The sequence below is a fragment of the Leopardus geoffroyi genome, chromosome C1 (genome assembly GCF_018350155.1).
Source record: "Leopardus geoffroyi isolate Oge1 chromosome C1, O.geoffroyi_Oge1_pat1.0, whole genome shotgun sequence".
Classification (NCBI taxonomy): Eukaryota; Metazoa; Chordata; class Mammalia; order Carnivora; family Felidae; genus Leopardus; species Leopardus geoffroyi.
This window is the reverse complement of record NC_059328.1, coordinates 103,357,842-103,375,387: the sequence shown is the minus strand read 5'-3', so window position 1 is coordinate 103,375,387 and position 17,546 is coordinate 103,357,842. Positions and strand designations below refer to the sequence as shown.

The window sequence follows — 17,546 nt, the reverse complement described above, 5'->3', positions numbered from 1 at the left end:
TGTTATTCTATACCTCATTCATCAAATTCTTCAGCTCCAGAATTTGTCTGGTTCTCTTTTACATTCTCAATCTCTTTGTAACAGAATTCATTTTGTTCGTATGTTTTGCTCCTGACTTTAATGAATTGCCTTTGAGTTTTCTTGTAACTGAGTTTATTCATAACTGCTATTCTAAATTCTCTGTCAGTTAGATTGCAATATTCTGTGCCTTTGAGCTCACTTGCTGGAGAACTGTCATTTTCTTGCTGTGATGCCGTATTTCCCAGACTTTTTACATTCCCCAGAGTTATGCATTGCTGCTTTTGCATTTGAAGTAGCAGATACATCCTTAATTCTGTGCTCGCTGCTTTCAGCAGATGGTTTTATGTTCTGTGGTATTGTTACTATCTGAGATATTCCTTGTGTTTGTGAGGTATACCTGCCACTCTTCTTGCTCTCTCTTGGGGCCAAATTTTTAAGCCCTTGTGTTACCTTTGGTTGTTACAGCTCACCAGGCTGGCTATTGGAAACAGCATTCTAGAAAAGCAATAGCTAGAGTTTATGGTTTTTCTTGCCCAACGACCAGAGCCTGCTCTGAGTGCGCTCCCAATCTACCAGAGCTCACTCTAACAGACACACTCGGGAGCTTGCACAAAAAGCTAGCAGCAGAATGAGAGGAAGTGGAGTTTAGCACTCAGTGTCTTGGGGAAGCTGCAGACCCAGCAGGGAGAACCTTGGGTGTGGTACTCCAAGATTTGTGGGTGAACTTCCTCCTGAGCCAATCCCTCTGACACCGTTTGAAGTTCTGATCTGCTTCCTCCCAGTCACAGAGCTCCCACCTTAGTACTCTGGGTGCTGGTGGAGAGAAATGGGTTTCTCCAGCGGTGTTCCATTTGGCTGGGACAGCCAGGAGCATTCTCCCTGCTCTCCTTTCCCCCCACAGGACAGGTCACCTTCACCAGATAAATCAGCCCATTCAGGGTTTCCTTGAGGGAGAAGCAGCAGCAGAAGTATTTCTCTTACCACCTCCACTGTGATCAACGCATGTTTTTTTCTCTTTTTTTCCCTTCTCCAATGGTGTGCTGGAGTCTTCCTGCAGGAAGGCTGGATTCCTGCAAGTTCTGTCTCATGCGTGAGTACCTGCCCGGGTCAGCACTCATCTGATTTTTGCCTGACAGTGGCAAAAGGCATCTAGGCAGTTGTGCTGGCTCCACAGCCTGTATGGAGGTTTGTCTGTCTCTTACTGGTGGTGGTGGTGGGCAAGACTCCGCTCGGGTCCTTCGAAGGAAGGTGCTAGGTCCCAAAAGACCCAACACATGCTTTTGTTTGTGTATGGATGTCTAATTCACTGATTAAAAGGCGGGCGGTGGGGGGGATAAAAAGGAGGAATGTTTTATACCGCCAATGTTGCTGACGTCATCCCCTTCACTTCTAAATGATCTCCCAAGTCAATGTCCCTCATGTATTACCTACAAAGTACTCCTGCAGGCATCGGAAACTGAATACAAACCCAGAAGCATCTGGGGATGGAAAGGGGAGAGCATTATGAACTTGAAATTCCTTCAGAAGGCTTATGTTTGTTTTAAACCATTCCAACACTGCACTCTACTATATCTATCTGTACATTTTCCTACCTCATCCAAATCAAAGCAAACTAATGCTCTAAAAAAATGCGCTAAAATAATTCTATGGCTTTATACACTTCACGCACACCCGAATCTTTTAAGTTGTTCTAAAATACTGGCTGTGTTATGCCATTCTTCTCTACAAAACTCCCAAATGACTAACCATTACCCACTGGATAAGGTCCGGCTTAGAATGGCATCTTCCTGGACAAGCCACGTGCAGTCTCCCTGCTGTGGTCCAGATCGCTCTCTTTAAAATCAAACTCTCCTCTATTCCTCAGCCTCAACCCGCTACTCTTGCCTGCCTGGCCTACACACCATGCCCTAAAAACATTCACTGTGTAACTGTCTGGGTCATTCAACACCCTGTACTGGGAATGACAGGAATTGTGGAAATACCACACAGCATGAGACACAGGGATCCTTTTCCATTTCCCTCCACCCACTAAAATTCAACCCATTTTTCCAGGCCCAAGAGAACTTTCACTACCTCTACACAGCCCTGCCTGATAATTCTAGCTCACACTTTCCTTTACCCTGCTCTACCCTGTTTTAGTCCGTCTTCAGAAAAGAATGCACACTCTCAACCCTGTTTCCTTACTGACCACTTACACTTTAACTCTGTGTAACCAAGGTTCAGCCTTCAGACTCTCCTCAAAGTAGGCCAAGGTCCATGACTACGCTTGGGGCAAATCCGATGGCCTTTCCCCAGTTTTCACCCTCACTTCAGCGCCTGACCATGCAGACCACTTCTTGACACCCTCTCCTCCCTTATACTTCAAAATATTCCATTCTCAAAGTTCTCTTAGTTGACACTTCCTTCTGTCTCCCCTTGTTGCTACAGTTCCTAAGTGGAGGTGTTTTCCACATTCTGTTCCCTGTCCTCTCATCTTCCTGTCCTGCCTTCCTCACAGTTTCAAACAAGAATCCAAACAGGCAGTCCTCAATCTTCATTTCTATCTCTGTCCTCTCCTGAATTCTCTGCTTTTCCAACTGCCCAATCACTATCTAGAGCTCAGTTATTTTAACCTATTAAACCCTCTGCCAGTGATCTGTTTGAGTAGAAAGAGTGTTCCCTCTAAGTCCTTATATCCCTTTCCATCCTAGAGAACCAGGCAGAAGAATTAGGAAAAGCCAATCTCTGAGGAATCTGAAGGTAAGGTAAGGTTGCTTGGCCACTCAAGTCCCCAGGAAATAATGACAATAATAAATTTACTCCTCATACTACTTTGTGATTTCTGCACATAATCACATTACTTTGTAATTACTTTGTAATTTCTGCAAGGGAGAATACTGACACTCCCAAGTTCCTCTGGCCACAAGCAGCTTTCCTTCTGTTTCTAGGGAATGTTGGATCTCAGCCTATGCTAACTTCCTAATACAGCCTCCTCCTCTTCAACAGCCAACCCGAGCTCCTGTTAGCACTTTAATGGTGTGTCTGATTTCTCTCCCACAGATCTCTGACATTTTGGGGCAAAATTCCCTTATGAACATGGGGTGAGTTGGCCACAGTGGAGGTAAGCAATGAAATGCTCTTCGTGCCAATACTATAACATGCACACAGGGACTGACGTATCAGAATACTTCCACACCCACTATTCTCATTGCATTTCCATGAGGCTGGTGGAATAAGTATTATTCAAAATTACAAATGAGAAAACAGGCACAGGGAGAGTAGGGACCGCCTCAAAGTCCCATAACTGCTTGCATGATAAAAAAAAAACTAGCTAATGAGACTCCAACCAGCTCTTCCAACTCCTTAACCAGTGCTTCATAACCCATGTGATACCTGTCCTAAGTGTCCTCTCCACTCTCATTCCATCCCTTCCCCTTCTCTCTGTTTTGCTTCTTACCTTTCATTTTTCCAGCCAGCTCATATATTTTTCTTGGCTCGGCGGATCGTGTTTCCAAAGCCGTGAATAAACCACCTCTGCCCCAGCGGCCAGAGTCATCTATCAGAAGAAAAAATTTTCATTTATAGAAGGCAGAGTCCAATCCACAATTTAAAAACAAAGGTACACCCACTAGATTTGTAAAAGAATGATTTTTCAAAGGGAAGAGACAACTACCTAGTCTCTCAGGAATATCAGAGGTGGGACTTCTCAAATATATTAGGTTTTATGGAAGATCCCTGGCCATCCTAATAGGAAAGATGGAGAGGAGACGTAACATAACAAACAGCTGAAGCACTGGGGACACAACAGCATACAACTCCCATTTTACAGGTAAGGAAGGAGAAAGGTTAAATGACTTCTTTGAGTTACTGCTACCATAGCTGGTTACTATTTTCCATTTACAGTCATTCAATCATTGTTAGCACATATTACATGTTAGACACTGTTCCAGGCACTAGGGTTATAGCAGTGGACAAGACCAAAAAAAAAAAAAAAATCACTGCTCCCATGAATTTTATTTTCTAGTGCAATGAGATAATCATATAAACAAATACGTAATATGTGGTGGTGACACATGTAATAAAGTAAAATAAGGTAGGGTAAGGTAGGGAAAAAGGAGTAGAGAACAATAGAGGCCTGGAAGTGGGATCTGTTTTATATGAGGCATTCAGGAGACCTCTCTGAGATGCAGACGTTTGACCAATGCTTGCTGTGGCTACCTGTGGAAAGAGGGTTCCTTCCAGGCAGAGGAGTAAAATGTGCCAAGGTCATGGGGGTGGGGGCAGGGGACACGCTTAGAGTTGTCCTGCATATGTTGCCTCCTTCTACCCTCTTAAAAACCTTGTGCAAAGAATAGGAAAAATATTATCCAATTACACAGACAAGGAACCTGAGGCCCAGGGAGATTAGGCTATGCAACCAGGTAAATAAGAGCACCACCAAGAGTCAAATTTAAGTCTCTGGATTTGAAAATCTGCCCTTTCTTAACCACACGACTGCACCATGCCCATCAATCACTCCTAGGTCAGGCTTCTGCCTCCTCCTCCCCAGTTCTTAGCACCACAAAGATTAAGGCACCCATCCTGGGCCCGTACTACATTTACCTACCGACGCAGTGAACGATGACCGCATCCTCCGCCCCAGCCTGCGGGTGGGTGACATCACCGCTAACATACTTGATGGCCGTTGACTCTGGATCTTCATAATCCAGCTGGGCAGAGCTCTCCTCATCTTCCCTGCCCTCTAGGTCCTCCGGTTCACTGTCCTCAGAAGGCAGGCAGAAGGACTGGTAATTGCTGGACTCCCACCAGGCCATCCTTCAACAGGCCAGAGAGAAAAGGAAATTAACCTGGCCTCTCACAATTTCCCTTAGAGCGCAATTCATCCTGCTATTCACAAACAGTAAGTGCCCAGTGGAAATGCAATTAGACACTCACTGTGATGGCAGTTTTCTGCCTATTTGTAAGTCAACAAGAAGTCTTACTGATTACCTAGCTGCCTCCTGACTATGCTTCAGTAATGAGCAGCCACCGCATGTCCCTGTTTTTAAGAATAAGGTACCGTTCAAGGGAACTACTCTTTGTCAGGCAGCTACAATAAAATCTTTTCTTGCTTCAACTAAATGAATCTTCTCTGCCTTCGGCACTCAGGACTTTTCACAAAAGCACACTAACTGTTAGGGTTAACATTTGATGTTTAAAAAAAATATTCTATTACCCATAGAAACTACCAGTTCTATAGAAGTTTTCTGCAAGTTTAAAGTATTCAACTGTGGACTCTATACAACAGTGATTCCTTTATCAAATGTGACCCTCAGCTTTATTAGAATACAGTCAAATAATATACATGTACTTTTTTTCATGTTCTGCTTCTTCCTTTTTCCTCTTCTTCTCTTCCCCTAGTCTCTTTCTCTTGGCTGCTGCCTCTTGTCTCTTCTTCCTTCTGTCCTCCACTTCCTCTGGGCTCAGAATCCGCTTCCTTTTGGCAGACCCCTCTGTAAGGCCTGGGAGGAGAACCTGTAGGACGAACAAGATCCATAACCAGGAAGGTTGGGGGCTGCCTATTCCTTCTTGAGTTTCATTCATCCCTAACACACATTCTGTGTGAAAGCAACACACTTACTAATATTTCATAAAGCTGCGTCTCTGTGCCCCTTGTGTGGTGGGAGGTCGTGGCAAGACACTTCAATTTACTGCTCATATTACACATCTCACTCACTTGGCCTGGTGACCAGGATATTGTGATCTAAACTCAACCAAAGCACTGGCATGGCTGGTACAACAGTACATCATTTTGATTAATTTCAACAGGAATAAGGTGCTTCAGAAAAGTTACTTTTTTTTTTTATACAAAGCATATCCTGCAGGAGGCCATTTTAGGTTTAACCACTGTTAAAGGAAATCCTCCTACAATGTATTATAGAATTCTTTCTTAAACAGAGTCTTTCAACATTATGATTATCTTAATGGTGGGTAGCATTTAATGAGCACGTACAAAGTGTCAAATACACGGACATAACATGTATCATTCTTGACTGCCACCCTCTCTTAGTGACACAGTCAAATTATCAGGAGTAGAGTGCGGTATTTTGGTGTGATACAGCGTATCCCTTCTGGGGTGGCTTAGATGCACAGGGCTGCTTTCGCCTGCATTAAATGGTAAAACACACTGTTCCTGTTGATGTTATTTATGCCAACTTTTTTTTTTAATGTTTATTTTTGAGGGGGGAAAGGAGCAGCAAGAGCGGGGGATACAGGATCTAAAACAGGCTCTGTGCTGGCAGCAGAGAACCCGATGTGGGGCTCGAACTCATGAACCACGAGATCATGACCTGAGCTGAAATCAGACACTTAACTGACTGAGCCACCCAGGGGCCCCTAATTATACTTACATTTCAACAAATATTTATATACTTATTTCTCAATAAACCACTCCCAGCATCATTTTTGGTTCTCTTAGAAATTGGAAGAATTTATTCTTTTACATAAATCAACAGTTCTTACACTGCCTTTATTTCGGAGTAATCGGCCCTCTTGAGTAGTTTTCTCCAAAAGGGTTTTCTGAAGGTTCACCAGTTGCTCAAAAGATTTTCTGTCTTCTTTACTAGGTTCCTTGGAATAATCTTTACCTTCAAATAAGTACATATGGTTTTCTAAGAACATAAAACACAAAACAGAAATGTTAGAGACCAAAGAAAAATGGATTAATCCCATTCAAAGCAATAAGTAAGGCAAACAAGAGAACAACCTGTGTTCTAAATGGGCTAAGACTAGCTTGTGATTTGGGATCCCACGGACACTGACGGGTGGGGATCTCACACATTTACTCTTTAAAGGAGAGGATATGGCTGTTGCCCTTCTGGTCCATCTCTGGTTGGTCTGCAAGCCTCTGCTGGATACCTCCACCCTGTTGAGTCTTGGATCCCCTGTCACTCATTCCACACTATTCTTCAGCATAGATCTCACTAAGATCACTTAATAAAAGGTAACTGAAAACATGCTTTTTTTAATTGGACACCTATTTAATACTCAACTTGTTCCTTTAATATTACAGAAAAGGAGGAGAAAAGTGGCAAATTATGAGAAAATGGAGAATCACAAAAATAATCCCTTAGATTGACAATATTATTTTCATATCGCATAAAGTATCTTTATGAAGCCTCCCCACGATCTTGGTATAACTAACCCTGCTGAAGAAAGGGAAAAATGAGGCTCAGACAGGGATCATGGGACTCCAGTTCTCACTGTTAATAAATGAAGGCAGGATTTTGACTCAAGAGCCAACATGCTCTTTTCAGTGCATACTGTGTCTGCGGAAGGATGGAGTGAACAAGTCAGCAAATACTGGTTACAGTAATAACAATAATGACAACAGTGTAATCTTGAATAGCATTTTGTACTGTCAGAGCACTTTCACATCTATTAAGACATTTGATTCTTCAACTATTTAAAAGAGTAAAGCAGACACTAACAGCACCATTTTACAGATGAGGACACAAAGGCTGAAAGAGGTTGGGTGATATGCCAAGATCATGAATCAGTGATAAAGAGAGGTCATGACCAGCCAAGACCAGCAAACCACAGAGAGATGAGATAATGATTCTAAAGTGAAACGTATTTAATAGCACATATTACCAAAGAATGTATTTTCACAGCATTATGAAATCAGCTAGAAGTATGTTTTCTCTAGAAAGTATGAAAGCAAAACATTTTCATTCTCAAGAGATCAACTGCTTCACACTTGTACCCAAATCCAACCAGCTGTAATTCTAATTGGCATTTGCTAATTAAATCAGCAGGGTGCTTTCAATGAGGTGCTCTATCAACAAGTGGGAAAAAAATAAAGAGCTGAGAAGTGTCAAATATGATCAACATATGTAGCTTCATATTGCATGCAATTCTCAACCTATAAATATGTTTTTTTTAAAAAACCCTAGCATTCCAGATAAAGCAACCCTATTTTTTATTTATTTTTGATGGAGCTGCTTTAACTACTGGTCTTTCATATTCATTTACATTCTTTTTAATCGTGCTCCCTGTCTTCACTCTTCAGCCAAGAGGGGGTTGGAGACCACAGGCCTAGGCCCTCATCTGTGTCCTGTCAGTGGCACCATCTACCACAGAAACTGTACTCACTGATCAAAGAGAAGATTCCAAATTTTAATACAAGTGGAAAATCTTTTCTGGCAGCTGGACTGACTAAAGAATAGAATTCTTCCTGGAAAACAACAAAATTTTATTTTGTCCTAGTAACATGAGGAAAGTAATCTCAAATTAATCTAGAATGAGCACAGAAATGGGTGCAAGCTTCACTAATGTAATCCAAACAGAACTTCAAAATCAGGTCACATGCATCCATTTTGCCTCCCACCTAAAACCACTAAATAGCATTGAAGGGATTTTGAAAAGCCAGGAGACAACAATGAATGAAGAGTTCAATAATTCTTGGAAAACGGAAAGTGGCTGAAGCAATCAGATCGGATTAAGAAAAACCGTGAAAGCCAAACACAGGTGCCTAGTCAAGGGGTGATTATGAGACTAGAGACCCTGTCAATCCTCCGAAGGTTAGGATGTGTAAGGACAGAGTGCTGGACAGTACAGGATCTGAGAGAAGTTCTGTATACCAAGTAACAGGAGCACCGTTAACCTTTGACTCCCGTGGTCTCTTCAATTTGAGCAAACAGGTTTATTCCAACCCAAGAAAGATACTAAAGGATTCATCTGGAGAAACTAAGTTGCCCAATGAAAAGACTTCAAATACAGAAGCCAGGTCACCAACCAGTAATGCTGGAATAAGGATCAAGATACACCTGCTCAGCTTGGGGCTGCCTGTCAGCTTCGGCCCTTCACCGGCACATGTTTTTCAGACAGCCAGAGGACACCAGCTATTTCAGGAAAACTCAAGACAAAAACAAGATGTTCCAAAACAAATTTTGAAAACAGCAATGGCAGCAATGAGAGGAAAGAAAGAAAAAGAAAACTTTTCAAAAGCTATGATAAACATCTCAAGAGAGGACATTACATCTGTGAAATGAGAACAAGATACAGGTAAAACAGAGAACAAGAAAGAGTATCTGAAGAATATAAATGGGATACTAATATTAAGAAATTTAAAAGACAAAATGAGAAAAGTCAAAGAGCTGTATCCCGTAGAATGAAGCTAGTTGCCTAAATCCCAATCTCTCCGTATACCCTGTAAAACCACCACTAATCCATGGCTTCTATAAAACTAGGGAGTCTGAGAATATTACAAACTTCAATCTGCAGATAAGTAGAGAAATGAACATTCAAACGCCAATGGAGCCAGTTCCAGAGCCCACACCAGACTTGAGAGTGACGCAGAAGACAGGCAGTGTCAGACACAGCCCCCTGAACACAGTGCCACAACCTAAATAGAAAAACAGTAAGAACACGTCTCAGACTCAGGTCAGAGCACTGGCGACCAAGAAACTGAAAGGAAGGGACTAGAAAGTGCATGCAGTCAGCAATCTGGGAAGGCACTGCTTCTAGGGGAGAGAGAGACATCCCCTGGCAGTTCTATGGCAAAGAAAGGAAGCAAGTGATGAAAAGCGGGGATCCTACAGAAACAAGAGAATCACAAAACCAGAAGTCCCTACCAAAGTCCCTGCCAATCTGGCTCCCTACCAAAAAGGGAGGCATCATCTAGTAAAGAAACTACAGCTCTCTTGAATTAAGGTATTCTTGAATTAAGTCTAGAGTAAGACCCTCAAACCTCAACCCCGTCCACACTGAATTCTTGCTGCCACTGGTACAAGACAAAAATGACTGTAAGACAGCGGGGAATATCTTTACAAAGCTCCTATGTGAAAAAACGCTTCAAGTCAGAATTTCAAATACTCAGAACCGAAATGGACAAAAAAGACAAATGTTGACCAAATTCAGGAAAGACAAAAATTATCTCATGATTTACATGTACTGTTTCAGTAAAAAAATAGCAGTACCCACACCTTAAAGTATGGTGAAGATTAAAGGAAAATACAGGTATTAAGCACAGGACACGGTACACACTTCTGATTGAGCACAGAATAAATGCTCAACCAGTATTAACGACCATGTAAAAACCAAATCATTCTACTATTCAGAAGAGGACTCACTATGAGAGGGCAACCATAATAAGGACAGTGGGATTTATTAATAAAAGAGAAGATGCTTGCAATGAAGGCAGGAGAAAGTACAAATTAAAATCCTTGAGAGACTACCACGAGCATTAATATCATTGAGTGGGTTCAAAGTTCAGCTACAAGGGAACAGGCAATTGCTAGTCAGTCTAGGAAGAGTTCTTAGACCAAGGAAGACTTCGACAGTGTGCCCACAATGAGAATAGGGCTGGGTAGGAAAAGATGCCCCAGGGAGCACTCTCCAGGACTTTCTACGGCGACCTATCTCACTCACGTCTAAATCAGGCAGCTGTGCCATTTGCTCTACTTTCACCCCCCACTTACTGCCTTCCTCCTGCTCCTGGATTCCTTCTTCTGCTGTAGGCAAGGTGTCAGAGATCCACTGGCCGTTTTTTGTTTCTCCCAGGATCGTCTCCAGGTCTATCTCATCCACGGTGCTCCCCTCAGATGACAGCAGTTTATCCAAACCAAATTTGAGTATCTCACTCAACTTGAATGGAGAAAATGAAAAAGTCCAGTTGGTTCTCATGAAAACAGGCATTGGGACGTCCGTGTTTTGCTAAATGGCTTGCTGACACAGGGCAGGCTCCTTCCCTGCTGGCCGGCTGTTCTACTCTCCCCACGATGATGATACCAACAGGGCCGTTTAGTGGTTGGATGATGGCCAAGCAGAAGGGTGATAAATACTGATCAGTGACGATGACTCTGACAACTCTTGAGGACAAAAAAAAATTAGCCTCTTTTTTTCTCAAGAACAGTAATATCCTGCGTTATCTATGGCACTTCTCAGGAGTCTTTCTCACAGGCTACAGGCACTTCCAGCAGCCACGCGTGAAGTCAGAGGCCCAGTGAGCTTCTCTCCCACTGACAAACCTGGAAGAAGGCTACACTGGGTACCTTCCCTCCACCATCAACTGACTCCTCTCCTCTGGCAATCTGGTTTCCTACCACAGCGCTCCATGCGACTCACCTTCACGAAGACCAGTAACAACTGATGGCTAGCCCTGAAGGCCATTTCTCAATTCTAATCTTCCTCAATGCTCCTCTGACAACTGCATTATCCTGCCTCTTTTCCCTTATCTCAAAGGTACCTATTGAGCCTACCCATTCCCTAGGGTCACAAGAACCATCCAAACAGTTCAGATCACTTCCCTGGCTTTAAATACCTACTTCCAACTTTGCACCTCCTTAAGCACTAACTCTTAGATTCCAAATCAACGTAGATTCACATCTTGACTTCTAGTTCGTATCTTATCCTTTTAGACTGGGTCAGTTATCTCTAGATGGCCTAGTAAATATTAGGCCAAATACTGGTAGGAATGTAAACTGTTCCCAACACTGGCTGTTTGACAGGGCTCTGTTGGGATTCTTGCTCAGCTCCAGGAAACCAGAAGGTTACATTCTGGTTCTAATGTCTGATTTCTCTCTTCCTCATTCAGACTCTACTAGTTATCTCTTTGGTTGCCAAAAACGAAGGTAACAACCCAGTGACCTGGTCTCAGATGAAAGCAGTTTCTTCGTTATTTTAAAATACAAAGAACCTAGTAATAAAAGATGTGGTTGTGGTTTATTAAATCTAAAATGTATAGAGTTCTGAAGTCCTGAAAGAGGGAAAGCAGTTTCATTATTCTACAGTGAGACAGATGCAGTGAACATTTACTGAATGCTTACTTTGTGCTAAGTACTATCGGAAGTGCGTCTCTCCAACTGTTTCAGTGAATATGATCCCTTTGGGCAAAATGGAAGAATCTAGGATATATCATGAGTTCTAATTTTAACCCAGGGGCTGCTGTAGAGTAACTCGAAGCCCCATTCCAGAAGAGAAAATCTGTAAGTCAGCATTTGTTTCCTATCCAATATTCCCTTCCTCAAGCAATTAACTCTCATCTTTCATCCATTTTTTCCTATGGAACAATTCTGAATTCCTGATCTCATTTACCATCCTCTGACTATGAAGATCACTCACGGATCAAAAGCTCTGGGGTTAAGACAAGGTATGAGACTAACCATCATTTTTTTTTTTTTTTAATTTTTTTTTCCACGTTTTTATTTATTTTTTTTGGGACAGAGAGAGACAGAGCATGAACGGGGGAGGGGCAGAGAGAGAGGGAGACACAGAATCAGAAACAGGCTCCAGGCTCTGAGCCATCAGCCCAGAGCCCGACACGGGGCTCAAACTCACGGACCGCAAGATCATGACCTGGCTGAAGTCGGATGCTTAACCGACTACGCCACCCAGGCGACCCTAACCATCATTTATTATGCCGAGTTCTCTATTTTATCTAATTTTTTTTTTAACACTCCTCTGAGGTAACTTGCAATATTCTCATTTTTTGAAAATGCAAATAGAAGTAGATCTGAGAGGTCAAGCTACCTGCTCAAAGCCACACAGCCAGTAAGTGTCAAGGCTTGGATGTGAATCCAAGTCAGGGGATCTAAAACCCATCCCTGTCACTCCATATTCTGCTACCTTTATTCATCACAATCATTTTTAGCTCCTTGCTTGCATGCAGTAGACAGTATGGCAGGTACGTGTGGAACAGACCTGGGAACAAATGTGTAGCTGGGGACAATGGGTTTTAAAGCTAGTTCTTTGCATCTGCTTTCTCACCCACAAGAAAATACTGACAACAGGACACATTCTTAAAGGAAGAATAAGATCTTATACCTGGAGGTCAGCATCGGCTGCAGGTTTCCGGGCCCCCAAAGTAAAATGGCCTCCCTCCATGACTGTGCTGGTGAGCTGGAGTTTGGAGGCCGCTTTCCTACAGACTATTTCCTCCACAGTGTCTCGGCTGATCAGCCGAATAACTTTAACAGACCTGTGCAGGGTCAAAGGAGACAAGTGTGCCGTGAGGGTCTGCACAGATGAACACAGCGTCCAAGGTCAATACACCTAAAGGGAAACAAACCCCAAATGCCATGCTCAGGGTACAGCTAAAGGGAGACTATACTGTGGACATGAGCATCTGTTAGAGAGATCTGGCCTCCCAGAGGTACTCACTGAAGATTTCCAAGAGAGTCAAGGGATGAGGAGGGGCCATAACTGAGGTTCCTGATGGGAACAGTGAAGGAAAACCTCAGGCAGATCTCCATGATCTTTGTAGCCTAACTCTACAACGCCAGAACTTCATTTTTAAACTGAATCAGACCTTAACTCAGGTAAAAAAGAGTTAAATAACTTCTAAAGGTTCCTTCTCGTCTTTAGAAGTTCATGGCTTCTATTTCATGGCTTGACTGTGGTTTTTAACAAATCACGTGTGCAAGAAGAATGTGTGCTGGCCAGCAGTCTTCAATGAGTCAGCAGCAAAGCTGGGCTAAAACCCAGTGTTCTCTCACCCTCCAGTCTGGGATGTCACCGGGCCCACCAGGTCGTTCACCTCCCTCCCCAACCGAGAACCGCTGAGGAGCCAGGGATGTGGAAAAACACTGATGCTGAAATCTCTCACTTGTTCTGGCCGATCCGGTGAGCTCTGGCAGCTGCCTGTAAGTCGTTCTGCGGATTGAAATCACTGTCAACAAAAATAACAGTATCTGCAGCTGTTAAGTTCATGCCCACTCCACCTGAAAACAATGCAAAAGGAATGTGATCAGCAGCAAGCTGGCTACGGGCTAGACCATAAAGGTGCAAGGCTACGGGGACTAATGGTAAATTAAGATCAGACAAAACAATTGGCCTCACCTTTCAAACTAACACCCATCCCTAACTCCAGGACCTTGCAGTGGTTAACACTGCTGCCTATTGCCTGACTTGGGAAAACTTAACTATTGAAAGTAACAGAATGAGGGGAGCAGGGGCAAACAGTAAAAGTGCATACTGAAGTTAGTCCCAGGAAGCCAATTTACATCTCTTCCGTTTAAAAATCTTGGTCTGTTTAGAATAGTCTGTGAAAGAGGACACACACTCTTTCAAAAGAAAACAGTTTTAAATATGCAAGGGGTCTTCTGCTGTGGACACTGCTAAGAGAGGAGTTAATATCCACTGTAGGTTATAGCTAAGGTAGCAAGATCCCTGATGCAAGCTTATGAGAGCAGGGGATGACATTTATTTATTACACTCCTCAGCAGAGCAGGAAACTACCTCCCTCTGACTGGAGAAAACTTTAGAAAGTCTTTTCTGTATTTGTTTCCACATTAATCAAAGAGTGGGTAACAAAACCAGTCACAGGATAAGAACACTCCATGGGACAACTTTCTGATCTTTCTTCAGCATTGTAGGAAAAGGGCTGAGGAGGCTTCTTGGATGATGAGAATTAATTAAGAGAACCATGAAAGCAAATTACAGCTTTGTCTTTGATTAATGTGGAAACAAGTACAAGAGGGACTCCCTCTTGCCAGGGTCGTTACAGCTCATTGCGGAGACAAGCAAGCCTGAAAGGGCTTGTTCCAACAGCTTGAATTAAGGACTAACTTTTGAGATGGGCTACCAACTGTAAGCTGGCTCTCAAGACAAGTCAGGCAGGAACATTCTAATTAAAGCCTTCATATAAAATTAAAGCTGGAATAAAGACATAATAAAGACTGATTACTGAGAGATGCTAAATTAGACCTTATAATAATGCCAGCTACGTTTGCGCTGTGCTTACTACGTGCCAAGCAATGTTCTAAGCGCTTTATGCATACTGACTTCTTCAATCCTCACAACACCCCTATGAGTAGTTTACTATTATTACCCTCATTTTATAGACAGAAGAGCAAAGAAGTCCAGGGACTCAGCAGAGATCACACAGCCAGGAAGTGAGAGAGGCAGGAGTCAGTCCCACACAGTCTGGCTCCAGAGCCTTCACTTTCACCCACTACGCCAGAGAATCTCCCTGGCACTTATTTCATCACAGCGTGAGCCATACAAGTTTTCTTCTTCTTGGGTTAACATCTGAGTTCAGCGCTTCCTCATGAAATTAAGGGGTGATGCTTTACAAATAAGCTATTCTCCATTCTTGTTTGGAACATCTCACAAGCTACCACTGCCACCCGGTGGCAACATGATTCAATCACAGAACTATTTGAAAGTTGGAGGGAAACCTGTTAAATAAATAACCCTGCTAATTTACAGCTAAATTTACAGCTAAAAAGTGATAGCAAATGTGATCATCATTGTTTGGAAAAGGCTCATGTCCAGGATTGCTTCCGTTCTTAAAAGATTACTCTGTTTTGACTGATTCTAGTATTTCAAGGAGCTTACTCTTTCTTCCTAATTTTAGACCTTCAAACATGATGCCACTCTCGGAATATGAAGATGACAAAATCATTAAAGCAGAAGGAGAGCTGTTTTTCCCAACACTGAAGATGCATTTGCCCTGATCCTTCCAGCTTCTCCTAAGACCACCCCAGAGACAACTGAGGACATGAATAAATGGCTGATGCGGGGTGCAGTCTATGACACTGGAAGCGAGTGAAGCCAAACGAATCAGATACCTTTGTAATACAGAGATGAGACACACACAGGTGAGAAAATCTCCTTATGGTCAGGGATTCTATTTAACACGTCTTTTATGCACCCTCACCGTACTAGACACTTAAATACTTTTTAAGATAGAACTCTCTCTTTAGAAAGATGTGGATCTCTCTTTAATAGAGGACACACATCCCTCTAATGTTCTTGCATCCATTCCATTAAGATTCAGGTCTACAAAAACTAAGATAATGAAACTAAGATTCTAGAAGTTCAACACTAAGGTCTGCTTGCTCCATGACATAAGAATAATTTCATCTCCAAGAACAGATTTCAAACAACTGAAGAGTATATAAAAGCACTACAAATGTCATATAAAATATTTATGACTTAAGTCACATTAAAAATAATTCCAAAGAGGTGGCAATTTCATTAGGATCACAACTTTTTAAAAAGCTAGACTTGATTAAGCTTTGACAGCACTATTCCAGACTACGTAAGGAGGAGGGATAACTAGCAGACAGGTTGTTATCTCACTTTCCAAATTCATAGCTGGGAAGGAGAGCAGTCTCTACTGAATGTGAATTACAGACATCTTACAGGACAACCAAGCTCAGTGGTCAAAGCAGGTTAAAATTACTTTCCAACAACCCCTGGTTTCAGCCTTACTTGGCAGCTTAGAAAACTTGGACAGGAAAGAACCCCATGCTAGGAGCCCAGTACTTCAATACACTTACAACAAATCCCTCAATTCCCCTGTTTTACGCTCCTCCTTAATGACCTCACCTTTCAGAGAATTAAGGAAAAACATGCTAATGGCCAGGATGTAAAAGTACTATATCTCCCCTTATTTGTCTGCTTTTGTCAATGGTTATATGGCCTACCTGCCCTGGTACTCAGGAGAAAAATAAAAATAGGCTGCTGTCCAAAGTTCTTAATGGCCAGGTGTCTCTCTTCTCCTCTCACAGAACCATCCACGCGCTCATAGCTGTACCCTTCACAGAGAAAAAGAAAACAGAAATATAAACCCTTCTCACATATTCTTTGGGGAATAAAACATTGTCAGCTCAGAAGCAAATGTTAATTTTATCCCTTTCTGTATACAGGTATACCTCTACTTCAAGCAAATCCCATGGGAAAAATCTAAATTTAGGAGACATTTCATTGTTTTACAAAAGAATTCAACATAGGGGTGCCTGGATGGCTCAGTCGGTTAAGCATCTGACTTTGGCTCAGGTCATGATCTCACAGTCGGTGAGTTTGAGCCCCTCCGTGGGCTCTGTGCTGCCAGCTCAGAGCCTGGAGCCTGCTTCGAATTCTGTGTCTCGCTCTTTCTCTGCCCCTCTCCTGCTCATGCTCTGTCTCTCTCTCAAAAATAAATAATAAAACATTTAAAAACAAAAGAACTCAACATAACATAGCTCTCTGGGTTTTTGAAATACATGCAGTTGATGTATCTGACAGTCGTGGAGTTAACAGTCAATTCTGACTATCCCAACCAACCCTGAAGCACACTGTGAACCATGCTGCATGGCAGTTTCCAATTGTGCCTCGACAGAGTTCTTAACTTATGCAAGCAGTAAGACAAACACTTGGGAGTTGGTCAGTGAGCCTGCCCAATGGCCCAGCAGCTTCCCTTCAATGAAGCTACAGATTCTCCACCCATCACCACAGAACCCCGTCAAGAAGGGGAATCCTACTCTCAAGCGCTGTTTGTGAATCTAGAGATTCCTCAACATGCCTATGGCATTTCCTGACAAGTGTCCAATGGACCAGGTATACTACAGTACTTGGAGGGCATCAAGTGGCTCTGAGAGACCTACTCTGAATTCATGTTTTAAATTTGTACGGTCTGGAGCTGATACTCCTTCACCACTGATCTCATGAACAATCAATGTTACAGCCTTTTCCCATCATCCCACATACATTTCTTTCAAAGTTTATTTATCCTGCTGGAGTGAGCACGAGCATGCAAGTGGGGGAGGGGCAGAGAGAGAGGAAGAGAGAGAATCCCAAGC

At 42.7% G+C, this 17,546-nt stretch overlaps 1 protein-coding gene across 4 annotated transcripts in view; it reads right to left on the bottom strand.

Moving 5' to 3' along the window:
* The window catches only part of CHD1L (chromodomain helicase DNA binding protein 1 like), a 60,462-nt gene that overhangs the window by 10,895 nt on the left and 32,021 nt on the right, over positions 1–17,546 (bottom strand). For 3 of the 4 annotated variants that reach the window (XM_045478877.1, XM_045478879.1, XM_045478878.1), the window contains 8 exons: positions 16,413–16,523; positions 13,586–13,700; positions 12,805–12,958; positions 10,461–10,626; positions 6,502–6,650; positions 5,351–5,514; positions 4,607–4,815; positions 3,458–3,556 (listed from right to left, as the gene is read on the bottom strand). In XM_045478877.1, the coding sequence (XP_045334833.1) occupies positions 3,458–3,556; positions 4,607–4,815; positions 5,351–5,514; positions 6,502–6,650; positions 10,461–10,626; positions 12,805–12,958; positions 13,586–13,700; positions 16,413–16,523 (1,167 nt within the window). Of the gene's footprint in view, positions 1–1,002; positions 1,328–3,457; positions 3,557–4,606; positions 4,816–5,350; positions 5,515–6,501; positions 6,651–10,460; positions 10,627–12,804; positions 12,959–13,585; positions 13,701–16,412; positions 16,524–17,546 lie in introns of all 4 variants that reach the window. The other variant, XR_006712708.1, reaches the window with a different exon arrangement.